The following is a 14,152-nucleotide window of genomic DNA, read 5'->3' as shown; positions in this document are numbered from 1 at the left end:
TGGTACTCCTGAGTAGACATCCAAGTTATCAGACTCAAAATTTTTTTCAGTTTGACACACTGCTTACGGTTTTTCAAAAAGCAGTCAATCGATGTAATCATGTTGTTTTCGATACCTATAGCCCGCAGTTTCGTGAGTAAGTCTTGGTGAGGAACTAAGTCAAATGCCTTAGAGTGGTCTAAAGAAGTGGCGTCTAATTGGCCTCGTGCATTAAGGGCATTTGCAATATCGTGCGTTATCTCTGCTAGCTGTGTGGTTGTTGACAATCGCGATCTAAAGCCATGTTGTCGACTGTAGAGAAGGTTATTAACTTCTAGGTATTTAATAACTGCTTTATAAATAATATCTTCGAGTATTTTACAAGAGCTAGTTAGTGAAACCGGTCTGTAGTTATTTAGTTCATGTTTGGGACCACCCTTATGAACTGGAATTATTTTAGCCCTACGCCAGTCATCCGGGATTGTTAGTGTTCGCAACGAAAGGGTGAAAATTCTTGATAAGTATTTGGAACCCCAGAAAGCATATCTATTAAGGAAATCATTTGAGATGTCATCAGGCCCTGGAGATTTCTTACGTCTAGTTTGCGCAGCAGGCATAATATGCCATCTTCACTAATGTTTATTTCAGACATGAGATGAGTGATGGGGTATGAATCAAGGGAAGCACCTGAAACCGAGCGCGAGAAAACAGACTTAAAGAACGAGTTAAATATTGTAGCAATAGCGTCAGGGTTAGTTATGATTCCACTAGAAGTTTTTATTTCACAAACTGTCGATTGTTCACATGCTAAATAGCGCCAAAACTTTCGCAGGTCATGTTCCATAAAGGACGGTAACGTCTCCGAGAAGAAACGTGTTTTCGCAGTTAGAATTTTATCTTTGAGCGTACTGACAAGGCGCACAATATCGCCTGATAGGCAGCGCTTGCGACGACGCTTAATCGTTCTTTTCAGTTGGATAATAGACAGTTTTAGCAGAGCGTAATTGCGCCTCCGCTCCGCTCACGGTTCCCGCTCACCCTAACCGGAGCGTTGGCCATAAAATTTCTTTTTAGCTGAGCGGGAACGAGGCGAACTGCACAAAGAGCCTCTGGTGTTGAAATGTGAAACTAGGCAACAGGAAAAAATGAATAGCTTCATTTTCCGTCGCAGTATAAAGACATTTTTGCACGTAAACATTTTATAAGATGTAGATAAGATGTAAGGTGAAATGCATATGTTGTTTTTGAGCAGTCGTTTTTTATTTCTGTTATCGAGCACAGTTGCGAGCCAACGCCAGGTCAGAAAGTAGTCGTGATGAGGCGAGCCTCGTGTTCGTTCCTCTGTCTTGTGCGCGATACGTGCAGCTTTTGTCTTGTGCTGCTAGCTAGTGCATTGCTTACGAGCCGGCGTCATGACACAAATGAGGAGTGTGCTGCAAGACCCACTCTTGTTGAGTCAGCTCACCTGGCACGATATTGAAGACCTTTTGGTAATGGAAGTGTTTTCTGTTACTCGGCGAGATCCGCTTTCGGCGTCCGGATATCTGAATATCGACGCTATGGAAAATGGACTTTTCCGATCGTACTTTCGCTTCGAAAAAGCTGACATTAGAAGATTGAAAAGTGCTCTGCTTGTCCCTGACGTCATCGCGACGCCGCAAAGAGTGATCGTCCCCGGAGATGAAGCCCTGTGCATCACTTTGCGTCGCCTGTCGTACCCGAACAGGCTCTGCGAATTAGAGCAACTTTTCGGCCGGCACTATTCAGTGATTTCGTCGGTGACAAGCACTGTGCTCTCGCACATAGAGGACAACTTCGTTCACCTCCTAAAAGACGTGAACAATCACAGCTGGCTTGATTTGCCTACAATTGAAGCGTTCTCCCAGGTAAGGAATTCATTCGAATTTCTTAAACCACCATTACAGACATTTACTTTGCAGGCTGTGCATTTCAAAGGGGCTCCCCTCCACAACTGTTGGGGGTTCATAGACGGAACCGCCCGAGCTATCAGCAGGCCATCAACTAGCCAAAAGCTTTTCTTCTCTGGGCACAAACGCATACACGCTGTGAAATACCAGTCGATCATGTGTCCGAACGGCATCATATGCCAGCTCAGCGGGCCATTCTTCGGTAGCCGGCACGACGCTGGTGAGTTCCTTGTTCAGCTTTTTCTGGCGTGGCTTGAGCACAACTAACTTTTGTAGAGGAAGGAAACAGCGAGTTAACCCGTTTACTTATTTACATGTCTTTCAGGTATCCTGCGGAAAAGCAAGACATACGAAAAACTGGAAAAGCTTGTCCAAGGGCACAGCTACTGCTTGTATGGGGACCCGGCTTACCCATTGAGGCCACTGTTGTTAAAGCCCTATGGTGGAAGCAGGATAACAGCACGGCAGGAATCATTTAATAGGGAAATGAGCAAAGTAAGGCAAGCTGTTGAGTGGGGCTTTGGGAAGATCGCAGGGTTGTTTGCATTTCTTGATTTCAGGAAAAATCAGAAGCTCCAGCGGCAGAACTTGCCTCGCATGTACAGGGTCAGTGCACTTCTTGCAAATTGCCACACATGTGTCTATGGCTCTCAAGTATCCCAGTACTTTGGCCTCGAGCCACCAAGCTTAGAAGCATATCTCACTCAACAGCGTCATTAATGGCTGCATGGAGAGCACATAAGGTCATAGCACGAAGACCTCAAACATTCAGAACAATGCATGTAGAAAACCGTTTATTTTCAATCCAAGATTCTGGCCCCAACTCCGTCCCTTCCTCAGGAGTGACTGGAATTTTCAGCAGCAGCAGAAGCAGGGAGCTGGCCCGACGCGATGGACCGTTATATTCAAGTCGATAGAAAGATTCGTTGAGAATTACGCCAGAGTTCAAGAAACCCTCAAGAAGCTCTTGCAGACACCAGGTTCAGTGACCGAAAGCAGCAAGGCTATTTTTAGAGGTTACGATCAGCTTTTGCAGACGAACACTTCTAAATGGCGCTTATTCTACCACAACTCCGGGCATTTTAGAGATTCTACAAAAGCAATCGCAAAACATGTGCGAGTTGATGGTTCAGGTCGTGAAGTATGTTCAGCTTCTGTTTTGCATACCAGCGTCTGTTGCTTCCGGGGAACGCTCTTTAGTGCTCTGCGCATAATAAAAACGTATTTGCGCAACCGAACGACTCAGGAGACTAAAGATCTGATTAAGAAACGCCAAAGCATGAGGGCGTCTAACTCCACAGACAGGATAGAACGAGCAGAGCTATCGAAGTTAATAAATAAGCACAAGGTAGCCCACATAAGAAAGTTTAACATGGAGAAAATCGAGCATGCTCTAAGGAACGGAGGTAGCCTGAAATCAGTGACGAGAAAACTGGGCATGGGTAGAATTAGCCGAAGAGTTCTACACAAATCTATACAGTAGCGAATCTAATCACCAAGTTACTGAGGAAGGCAGTCGAGCACAGCAATGGGACATCCCGCCAGTAACGAAGGAGGAAGTAAAGAAAGCCTTACGAGCAATGCAAAGAGGGAAAGCAGCTGGTGAGCATCAGGTAACAGCAGATTTGTTGAAGGACGGAGGCAAGATTGTGCTACAAAAACTAGCCACCCTGTATACGCAATGCCTTATGACCTTGAGAGTACCAGAAGCTTGGAAGAACGCTAACATTATCTTAATTATAAGAAAGGAGACGTCACGGACTTGAAGAATTACAGACCGATCAGCTTATTGTCCGTTGCCTACAAGGCATTTACTAAGGCAATCGCTAACAGAGTCAGGACAACCTTGTACTTCAGTCAACCAAATGATCAAGCAGGCTTTCGTAAAGGATACTCGATAATAGACCACATTCACACTATCAATCAGGTGATAGAGAAATGCGAAGAATATAACCAACCCCTATACATAGCCTTCATCGATTACGAGAAAGCATTTGACTCAGTGGAAACCTCAGCTGTCATGCAGGCATTGCGGAATCAGGGTGTGGAAGAGTGTTATGTGAAAATATTGGAAGATATGTATAACGATTGCACAGCTACTATAGTTCTCCATAAAGTCAGCAATAAAATTCCAATACGGAAAGGTGTCAGGCAGGGAGACACGATCTCGCCAATGCTGTTCACTGCCTGCTTACAGGAGGTATTCCGGGGGCTGGAATGGGAACAGTTGGGGATAGGAGTTAATGGAGAATACCTGAGTAATTTGCGATTCGCTGCTGACATTGCCTTGCTAAGCCACTCAGGACAAGAACTGCAAAGCATGATCAATCAGTTAGACAGGCAGAGCAGAACGGTGGGGCTAAGAATTAACATGCAGAAAACCTAAGTAATGTTCAACAGCCTAGCAAGGGAACAGCAGTTCGCAATTGGTAGCGAGGTGCTGGAAGTAGTAAGAGAATATGTCCACTTAGGGCAGGTAGTGACCGCAGATCCGGATCATGAGAGGGAAATAACTAGAATAAGAATGGGGTGGAGCGCATATGGCAGGTGCTCTCAGATCATGAATGGTAGCTTACCAATATCCCTGAAGAGAAAAGTATACAACACCTGTATCCTACCGGTACTCACCTATGGGGCAGAAACGTGGAGGCTAACAAAGAGGGTTCAGCTTAAGTTAAGAACAACGCAGCGAGCTATGCAAAGGAAAATGATAGGTGTAACGTTAAGAGATCGGAAGAGGGCGGAGTGGGTGAGGGAACAAACGCGGGTTAATGACATCCTAGTTGAAATCAAGAGGAAGAAGTGGGCTTGGGCAGGGCATGTAATGCGAAGGCAAGATAACCGCTGGTCCTTAAGGGTAACGGAGTGGATTCCAAGAGAAAGCAAACGTAGCAGGGGACGGCAGAAAGTTAGGTGGGCGGGTGAGATTAAGAAGTTTGCGGGGATACAGTGGCGGCAACTAGCAAAGGACAGGGTTAATTGGAGAGACATGGGAGAGGCCTTTGCCCTGCAGTAGGTGTAGTCAGGCTGATGATGATGATGAAGGTAAAATGCATTCTTTACCCTTCTGGATACCAAAGCCCCAGATTTTAGGTACGCATGACAACACAGCCATTATTTCTGGCAGCACAATACATTATGCACCAACTACAATATTTCATCCTTCGTTGTCCCTGCCTGTTCTACTCCGCTCTTGCAATAAACTCTCAATGCGCTGCATCCGCTCCAACAGCTGATCATGCTGATCTTTGTAAGAATTAATTTGTAGTAGATGCTTCTCCTCCTCGATGCGTACTTTTCTTTCTTCGAGTGCTAGTTTTTTTTCGTCTAGTCGCAGCTGGCGATTTGCTAGGGCAAGGTTTTCCTTTTTTAGAAGAAATTCGTATTCTTCCCTTCGGGCCAGGAGCTCTAGGCCCATGCTCTGCAGTCCTTGTATCCCTATGAGAAAAACAAAGAAACATTTTTAGTGTCCCTTGGAGTGAAAATGGTACTAAACTATTGCACCAGTCAGTTATGTTTTAAATATACTCATAGAGCAGATGTTGCATTCAGAGCACACTACATTTGTTACGCTTCAAACTGCTGCATACGAACAGGGTAAAAATGGCTTGATTCTGTGTAAAGAAGTAAGCATGCAGCATTTGTCAATCCGGCCGACAGAGTTCACCCTAGAGCAGTATACATTTTCAGTGGTGCCTTTTGAGCAGTGAAGAAACATTTCAGAAGAACTAGAGCGTTAGGAGCAAGGGTGAGAAGCGTGCTAACCCTGCCTGGCAATAGCAGGAGCCTTGCACAGCTCAAAAGCTACCCCCTTTGATCTGGACACAGCTGACATAGGCTGTCCCCTGCATTCCCAAAGGTTTTATTCCCGTTTGGAAGCAAGCACACATGAAACAAAGTGAAAATATATGTGGAGCTGAGTGATGGCATGTGATAACTATTGCAATGTTGTGCAAATGGCTTGTGGACCAGGTTGTCAGGTCCAGTTGTGTGAAATTGTTTGCTACAGTAAGGTCAGAGATACGAAGCCTCATGTTGCAAGTTGTGAAGCTGTATTTGTATCGTGAAGTTGGTGCTGTTAACTGGAGTGCATCTGTGTACCATTACATGTTCAACAGTGTACAGAACTTGTTTCATGTTATTGTAACCTTGTGTATGCCATGTTCCCAGTGGGTGCAAAGGGTCCAAGGTGCAAATGACAGCTTTTTTTTTTAATCTCCTCTTGTACAGTGTATGCTGCGAGATAAAAATAAACCAATTTCAAGTTTGGCATTCGCCTGTCAAGGTGTGGATGTCGTACCTGAAAAAAGACCCTGTATTCCAATTACAAACCTGCTGGTCATGTAAAAGGTGTAGAGAGTTTTACATAATGGATAACACTGCTATGATGTCAGTTGAGCACTTTCTGCAAAAGCTTCCAATTTAAAAAGAAAATTGGTGCACACATGATCCATCAACTCCTTCTCCCTCACTTCAATATACCTTTAGAAAGTGCCCTACAGTCCGAAGTTACAATTCCCCATAAGAGTGCACTTGCCACTCTCAAAACACACAAACCACCCCGTCATGGCAGCATAGAGACCCAAGCACTCCATTAAACGATAGTGCAAACACTGCAGTGCTTCAAAGTAAATTTTACAGAAGCATGAGTAAATTATGGATACGCAGTTAAAAATGCACCAACCAGAGAAAAGGTATGATGAACAAAGCAGTGACCTTTACTAACTGCATGCTTTTATCTACACCTCAAAATACCTACGCATTCAATAACTACATACGAGTTCATGTTGCTTTGCCGTTGTCATAATTTTCCTCTTTGTTTTATTGTGTTTGTGTAATTCACATTTCAGCAGGGAACGGTGCCATGTTCACCGGTGGGCAGCTACCTCATGAGTGCACGCATACCACTTTAATTGCACATGTGAGGAACATGAGAGAGTGAGCCCTTTTGAGTGTCAACCCTCGTCAGTACAAGTGGACGTTATATTTGGTGGTTGACGAGAAGCTGCATGCATCCTATTAGAGACTCGAGTGGAGGGCTCTAGGTTATTTAGGCCACTCAGGGTACTTTAACATCCACCGCCACATTTATTTTTACCTCCAAAATGCACTGGTCATGACCAGAACTCAGTCTGACATCCTTGAATGAATGACAAATATTCCTGACTTGAGCTAACTATCGCCATGTTTCTGTCAACATAGCCCTCTGTGCCCTGTTACTCAGACTCTGCCTACTTAAAACAAATTTAACACCAACTTGCCCAAGCCTAAAAAATTTTCAGCATGCACGCAGGCACAACGTCCGCAATCTGCCTGCAAGCCCGTCTGCTGTGATGCACAACAAAGTAACTGAATGCAATAATGTGCTCAAGCTCTACTCAGTGTTCCATGCAAAAGCACCACCCAATAAATGCTTTAGGTTGCGTGCAGTACTGTGTTAGTTTCACCTTTGGGCATGTTTTGAGCTCGCTGCCTCTTTCGCCTTTGCCGAGGCTGTGCTTCTGGCTGGTGCGCCATTGCAGCAGCATCATCACTCGCCGAGTCATGGATGACTTGTTCTGTGCGGACAGAGGAGCGTGGGCTCTGTGGGGACAGCGGGGCCTCCTCCTCCTCAGGGTGGCATAGCGACATCAGTATCCGGGAGGCTGCTGACCCGCCACAGTCTGCAAAGGAAGCAGCAGTAGAGAAATGCCACTGCTATGATTAACTTTTTCCCACACCACTTCTGAATACAAGTAAATGATGCCAATCCTCCTAGTGTGCATTTTGTTGCTGGCATGACCACATCAGTGTGGAAAAAGAAAAACAACAGTGGACTGACACAATACAAAACATCAGTTTTCTTTAACATCAGTTTTCTTTTCTACTGCATCTTGCTGTGCTCTGTGGGGCTGACAGGCCGTGTTAACTGCACTACTTGGACATCAATGTATGGTGTGGAAGAATGACATATTACTGCAAATGCCAGAAAATAGAGCAAGATTAGCAGTGTTTACAAACCCACAGACTTATCGTGCGGCGCTATTGTATAACAACAGAGAGCCATGGAAGTCTATGCATTTACACACCCCGCGGTAAACACTGGGCGGCTTGTTTGTGAATGTTTTTTTCTCTCAGTACCCGTGGCAGAAGTATTTTTATACCTAGTTTTAGAAACGTCAACCCCGTGCTGTTCGACACAGGGCAATTGCTGAGTTCAACATACACTCTGCCTTCGCGACTTGAAGGGATCTGTACTGGATTATTAGAAAGCATGATTAGAAAACTTGCCGCTCATGTCTCCATCGTCGGCCTGGTCTCCGCCCGTGTCCATCGGCAGCACAGCAACGTCCCTCATGTTCTGCGCGGCACGCACTTGAGCAGCAGCCGAAAACGGCGCCGCCAGCGTCCTTTTGCACGGTGCCGTCGCGTTCCCTTTCCTCGGCACTGTCCTCGGCGTATACCCGAATTCGTGAGCCATATCAGATACTTCTTGCAGAAGCTGATCCAGCTCGCTATATTGTTCCTCTGTTCCGGATCTGAGGAGAGCGCAGGTTCGATTGTGTGATAAGGCATGCAACGTATATGTCACAGACACAGCGCAAAACAAAATAGGTACATAAGCACTTACTTGCGTAGGTTCGCTTTGTCCTGCTGGCGAAAATACCCGAGCAACAGGTCCAGCCTGTCGCGCACTGCGCGGAGGGTGAGATCGCGCCCCGCTGCATCGGCCACGTTTCGGCGCACTTCGTCCCAAACGCGGGGGTTGCTAAAAGGATTTGCTGCGGCTACCTCGCGCAAAAGGCATAGGTCCTCGTCTATGCGAAACCTTTTTCTAGGTTTGCGGTTGCATACGCCAATGCTTTTCGCGGAGGCCGAGGCACATTCGCTGTCAGCTGCAGAACAGGCGGCTGCCATGTTGAACGCTGCCGACTCCGCGCGCGCGAGACCAGAATGCCTTGCGTGAGCCTCGCTCGTCGCGCCGTTCCGCGCTCCGCTGGGACTGCGCGCGAGCGGAACGGAAGTGCCGGTCCGCTCACGCGCTCCCGTCTGACGGTTCGGCGCATGCGCAGTAGCGCTCCCGCTAGCCGGCTTACCGGAGCGGAGGCGCAAATACGCTCTGCTAAAACTGTCTAATGTCTCGCGTAATACACGGATATTCTCGGTTGACGCGTTTCCTTCTCACAGGAATGTACTGCTTTTCGCACAAGTGAACACTTTTTTTAAAATAGGACCACATTTCACATACATCGTTCAATGCCTCAAATGCTGGGTAACAAGATTCCAGATGAGCTAAAACAGAAATGTCATCAGCCCGCTCGTAGTCTTTAACAAAAGTGGTAGATGGTTTGACAGTCTTATTCGAAACATGCAATGAACATTCCATGATTAACATCTTATGGTCTGAGATTCCTTCAGTTACATTTACTGAACAGTTGTCAAGTGAATTACTAACAAGCATAAGGTCGAGTAGAGAAGAGCACGACCCGAAAGTTCGAGTATCAGAAGTAACTAATTGGTTTAAAGAAAAACTAAAAGTGCTTAGTAGCAATATTTCAGCGCTTTTCACTTCATTGTGATCGTGTGACATATCTGACCAATTTATTCCAGGCAAGTTGAAGTCTCCTGTAATGATTATTTCGGATCTAGAATTTCTACGTTGCATGAGGTAGTCGTGCATCACTTCGAGATACTCGGGAGGAGCGTTGGGTGGTCGGTACACGCCTCCAAGGAGTATGCGTTTGCTCTCGTATTCGATATTACACCATACGCTCTCATACCCATCAATGTCACCCATGCGGGAAAATTTAATGTTATTCTTAATCGCTGTCGCCACTCCTCCTCCTCTAGTGCCACGGTCTTTGCGGATAAGCTTGTACGATGGCGGAATTATTTCCCAGTCTTGCACTCCTGCATTCAACCACGTTTCGCAAATGACCAGGATATGTGGCTGATAAGACTGAGTTTGTTAACTATACTTCGCGCGCTGAGCGATACAACTCTAGGAACTTTATGGTCACCTTGTCATTTTTTCCGTCGGACTTTCGTTTTATCAAGCGCAGAAGCCCTTGAGCGAGATACCTCCATTCTGCAATTTTGTTGTGAATTCCATATGTATACCTTTCCGCCCAATTTCAGCTTGTCAAACGTAAGAGACACTTTCGCTCTATTCGCCTTTTCTTCTGCTGCAGAACGCCAGAGGTTTGATCGTGTCTCTTACTCCCTTTGAAAAGTCCTCACTTATAGATATATCTGATTCATTCAGTTTAAAACAACTAGACAAAATTTTACCTTTTTCAGAAAAATCGAAAAGTCTCAACTAATCGAACGGGAGTGTTCACTTTTGGGGTTACCGATTCGATGTATTCTTTCCTTTGAGACTACTTTTATTCCAAGAACGTCTTTAAAAATGTCTTGCTTCACTTTATCCTCAAGTGCGTTTGCATCTTCCTCCGGCTCTCCTTTTACACCGTATATTAAGAGGTTATTGCGTCGGCTCCTGTTTTCCAGGTCATCCACCTTGGCTGCCAGGTCTGGCATCTGCTTATTGGTATTCGTACAAGCTGCATCGCATTCTGCTAGTTTCTCTTCACAATGCTTCAATCGGCTCCCTTCCCTCTCTATTACCGTAATCCTTTCTTGGATACTACTGACTGTTGATTCTACTTGCTTCAGGTTCGTTGTTAGCTCTTTCAAAACTTTGTTGGTTTTCGTCTGCTCTTTAACAATTTTTTTCAACATTTAAAAGTTAGAGGTAGTCTGAGTCTGAGTCAGAGCTCGGTACCGGGTTTAGTTCAACGTCCCCAGATGTTAGTAGCAGCAATCTAACTACAAGGAAGCAATCAACCAATGTAGAAACAAGAAACTGTGGACTTGGTAGCACCATCAAAGCGCGAGAGTCATCACGAACAGAATATGCTGTGTATTTATCACCAACCTGCACAACGAAGAAGAAAAGGGTGAGCATCCCTGTTCGTCCGGTGCCACCAAGTCCACTCAAGTGTCGGCCGGTGGGGCTGTTGTTTATATAGCTGCGCTGCCGCGCTTCTGTTGACGTCTCCTCCTGGGTCAGCTGGTATGGTCGCACCACACGTGGAAGGGAATTGAACAGTGGCGGTAGTGCTCCGTCACTGATACGGCTATCAGTCGAGCGGTCCAGGTGATTCAAAGTGCCTGCCTCTCGGCAAGCATGCGCACTGTGTCCATTGTCAAATCCCGCCGAGAACAGCGCGATCTGCACAACGAAGAAGAAATGGGTGAGCATCCCTGTTCCTGGAGGTTAAAGAAGACGGTTCAGCTTAAGTTAAGGACTACGCAATGAGCTATGGAAAGAAAAATGATAGGTGTAACGTTAAGAGACCGGGAGCGGGCTGAGTGTGTGAGGGAACAAACGCTGGTTAAAATCATCCTAGTTAAAATCGAGAGGAAGAAACGGGCTTGGGCAGGGAATGTAATGCGAAGGCAAGACAACCGCTGGTGCTTAAAGGGATACTGAGGCGGTTTTCGAATCAGCTAATTTTTTTAGGGTTTTGAAGCAGTGTCATTGCTGATCACGTCTGTGAAATTATTTTTTCGATTTTGGCTAAAACAGTGGCGCAATCACCAATTAAAAACGCGATGTTCAAATCTCCCGCGCCCCGCGCGAGCGTAGGAGAGAAGAACGGCGGAGAGGGAAACCTCGTCCATGTCGGCCAACGTGCCGTCACGTTGAGGAGCCGGGGATACTTCGGCGCACCCGAGCGAGCTTTCAGCGCGCGTTGTTTCTCGTGCTGCGTGCGTTGTGACGTACATAGCGTGTCAGCCGACATTGAGAATCAGATTCAACACGAGGTACTACTCTGCGTTCGTGTCCATGAACAAATACGGCCGAGACTGTGTCGTCTTCCACTGTTTTTAGCAAGATCAAAAACTCGCAGCGCAAGCGCTCGCTGCTGTGACGAAGAATTCAAGCTGACCAAAGCAAGCCTACTCTGCTCGAAGCACTTTCGTAAGAGCGGCAACATGCAGAGCTTGTCCCTAATGTGACCTCTGGAGACTTCTGTCGAAAAGGCGCGGCTGAACCATGACACAGTTCCTTCGATTTTCTCGAGCATGAGAGGCGTGTCACCATTCCGGAGAAGCGCCTCTTTTAAAAGTAGAAACATGCGCACTTAGCCCCTGAAGAAACCTATAGTGGCTTAAGCATGTGTCGCTCTCCTCAGCTTAGGTGCGGCCAGACCACCTGAGACGTGCTCAGCAAGGCTCTGTTAGTGATTTTATACTCAGTTCGACGTGCCCAAGCAAGCAAGCAAGCAAGCAAGCAGAGCAAAGCACAATAAAGCAAAGCAAGCAAGCATCGAAGCTCTTCATATTGTCACGTTGTAGTGACGGCAGTCCAGTGGTCAGGAAGACACCAGCCAGTCTTGGAAAGGAAGCTCTTTATTTGGGCTGACTTGCGCCCGCAAAATAACTGAATCACTCGGCGGCGGCGTAAGCAACAAACGTGCTCGTCGGTCGTCGAACTACGAATGTCCGCTGCTCGCGGCATCGCTCAACTTAAAGCCGGCAAGGAAACTTCCAGATAACAGGTCAAGATCATCTACGGTAATCTGGAAAAACCTACATGCAGCCTTTCATGGCTGCGAACAATCGAGATTAGTCTGGTCGCTTCTCGCGCCAAGAACAAAAGTGATAACGACCCTTTCCTGCTGCCTTGAGCGTGAACGACCACACACTGCAATGATACGTGGCATTACCCCCCTTCCAAAGAAGCATCGTCTCGATGCTTTAAAATGAAAATAAGCACGGACAATGAAAACTTCCAGTCCTTTAGCGTTCATAATATGGTTTCAGGCGTACGACATGTACGACTTCCGGGCGTGTGCGGCGTCGCTGAGATGCTGTCGTGCCGTCGGGGATGACTTCGTAGTCGAGGTCACCGATGCGACGGAGAACCTTGTACGGGCCAAAGTAGCGTCGCAGCAACTTTTCACTCAATCCACGGCGGCGAACTGGCGTCCATATCCAAACACGATCACCTGGCTTGTAATGCGTGTCTCGTCGGCGCAGATTTTAGCGTCGGGCGTTGGTGTGCTGCTGGTCTTGAATGCGAAGCCGCGCAAGCCTTCGGGCTTTCTCGGCGCGATGAAGGTAGGTGGCGACGTCGAGGTTGTCTTCGTCTGAAACGTGCGGGAGCATTGCGTCGAGTGTTGTCGTGGGCTTCCTGCCGTATACCAGCTGGAATGGGGTAAACCTGGTTGTCTCCTGGACGGCAGTATTGTACGCGAAGATCACGTAGGGCAGAATGGAGTCCCACGTCTTGTGTTCGGCGTCGATGTACATGGAGAGCATGTCTGCGATGGTCTTGTTCAGACGCTCTGTGAGTCCGTTGGTTTGTGGATGATAGGCAGTTGTCCTCCGATGGCTTGTCTGGCTGTAGTTTAAAATGGCTTGCGTCAGCTCCGCTGTAAATGCCGTCCCTCTGTCTGTGATGAGCACTTCGGGGGCGCCGTGTCGCAGGAGAATTTGCTCGACAAAAAATTTTGCGACTTCTGTTGCGGTACCATTAGGCAACGCTTTTGCTTCGGCGTATCGGGTCATGTAGTCGGTGGCCACGATGATCCACTTGTTACCTGATGATGAAGTCGGAAAGGGGCCGAGGAGGTCCATTCCTATTTGCTGAAAGGGCTTAGTTGCAGGTGGTATGGGGTTCAGGAGTCCGGCTGGTCTAGTCGGAGGCGTTTTGCGTCGCTGACACTCACGGCACGTTTTCACGTAATGGGAAACGTCGGTAGCTAGCCGCGGCCAATAGTACTTCTCCTGGATGCGGTGCAACGTGCGAGCAATCCCGAGATGCCCCGCAGTCGGTTCATCATGACATTCCTGCATAATTTCTTGCCTAAGATTCTTGGGCACGACAAGAAGATGTACTGTCCTGTTGGGCGCGAAGTTCTTCTTCAGGAGGACATTATTGTGAAGGACGAAGGACGACAGTTGGCGCTTGAACCCCCGGGGAGGCGATGCGGTCTTGCCTTTCAAATAATCAACTATGCTTTGCAACTCAGGATCCGAGCGCTGCTGCTGCGCGAAACTGCTGGCGCTTACCGGTCCTAAGAAAGCGTCGTCGTCTTCCTCTTCCGCTGCTGCGTCTACGGGGGCTCGCGATAGGCAGTCTGCATCGGAATGCTTGCGGCCAGATTTGTAGACTATAGTTATGTCGAATTCTTGAAGACGCAGGCTCCAACGAGCAAGGCGGCCGGAGGGATCTTTCAAATTGGCCAACCAGC

At 47.2% G+C, this 14,152-nt stretch overlaps 2 protein-coding genes across 3 annotated transcripts; one reads left to right on the top strand and one right to left on the bottom strand.

Moving 5' to 3' along the window:
• The first annotated feature begins 1,368 nt into the window (after nucleotides 1-1,368).
• Nucleotides 1,369-3,131, top strand: LOC149367439 (uncharacterized). 2 transcript variants are annotated; one of them, XM_089555596.1, is made up of 3 exons: nucleotides 1,377-1,865; nucleotides 1,920-2,127; nucleotides 2,233-3,131. In XM_089555596.1, exons 1-3 carry the CDS (start codon nucleotides 1,392-1,394, stop codon nucleotides 2,625-2,627), a joined length of 1,077 nt encoding a protein of 358 aa, XP_089411722.1. In that variant the 5' UTR covers nucleotides 1,377-1,391; the 3' UTR covers nucleotides 2,628-3,131. The 2 variants fall into 2 exon arrangements, with proteins under 2 accessions (XP_089411716.1, XP_089411722.1); XM_089555590.1 differs by having other exon boundaries at nucleotides 1,369-2,127.
• Nucleotides 3,132-8,136: 5,005 nt separating this feature from the next.
• Nucleotides 8,137-8,941, bottom strand: LOC149367438 (uncharacterized). The gene is made up of 2 exons (XM_089555551.1): nucleotides 8,518-8,941; nucleotides 8,137-8,425 (listed from the first exon to the last, which is right to left on the bottom strand). The coding sequence occupies exons 1-2, from the start codon at nucleotides 8,802-8,804 to the stop codon at nucleotides 8,152-8,154; spliced, it is 561 nt and encodes a 186-aa protein (XP_089411677.1). The 5' UTR covers nucleotides 8,805-8,941; the 3' UTR covers nucleotides 8,137-8,151.
• Nucleotides 8,942-14,152: the final 5,211 nt, after the last annotated feature.

This window comes from Amblyomma mixtum, chromosome 1, assembly GCF_055824585.1.
Source record: "Amblyomma mixtum isolate Tamu chromosome 1, ASM5582458v1, whole genome shotgun sequence".
In the NCBI taxonomy this organism is placed as follows: domain Eukaryota; kingdom Metazoa; phylum Arthropoda; class Arachnida; order Ixodida; family Ixodidae; genus Amblyomma; species Amblyomma mixtum.
Note: the sequence above shows the minus strand (reverse complement) of the source record. Positions and strands in the feature narration are given on the sequence as shown.

Excerpts from the sequence above, each read along its gene's own strand:
- LOC149367438 (XM_089555551.1), bottom strand. The coding sequence starts at position 8,804 with ATGGCAGCCGCCTGTTCTGCAGCTGACAGCGAATGTGCCTCGGCCTCC. Across the intron at positions 8,426-8,517 it reads GACAAAGCGAACCTACGCAA|ATCCGGAACAGAGGAACAAT; the intron begins GTAAGTGCTTAT and ends CGCTCTCCTCAG.
- LOC149367439 (XM_089555590.1), top strand. The coding sequence starts at position 1,392 with ATGACACAAATGAGGAGTGTGCTGCAAGACCCACTCTTGTTGAGTCAG. Across the intron at positions 2,128-2,232 it reads CGGTAGCCGGCACGACGCTG|GTATCCTGCGGAAAAGCAAG; the intron begins GTGAGTTCCTTG and ends CATGTCTTTCAG.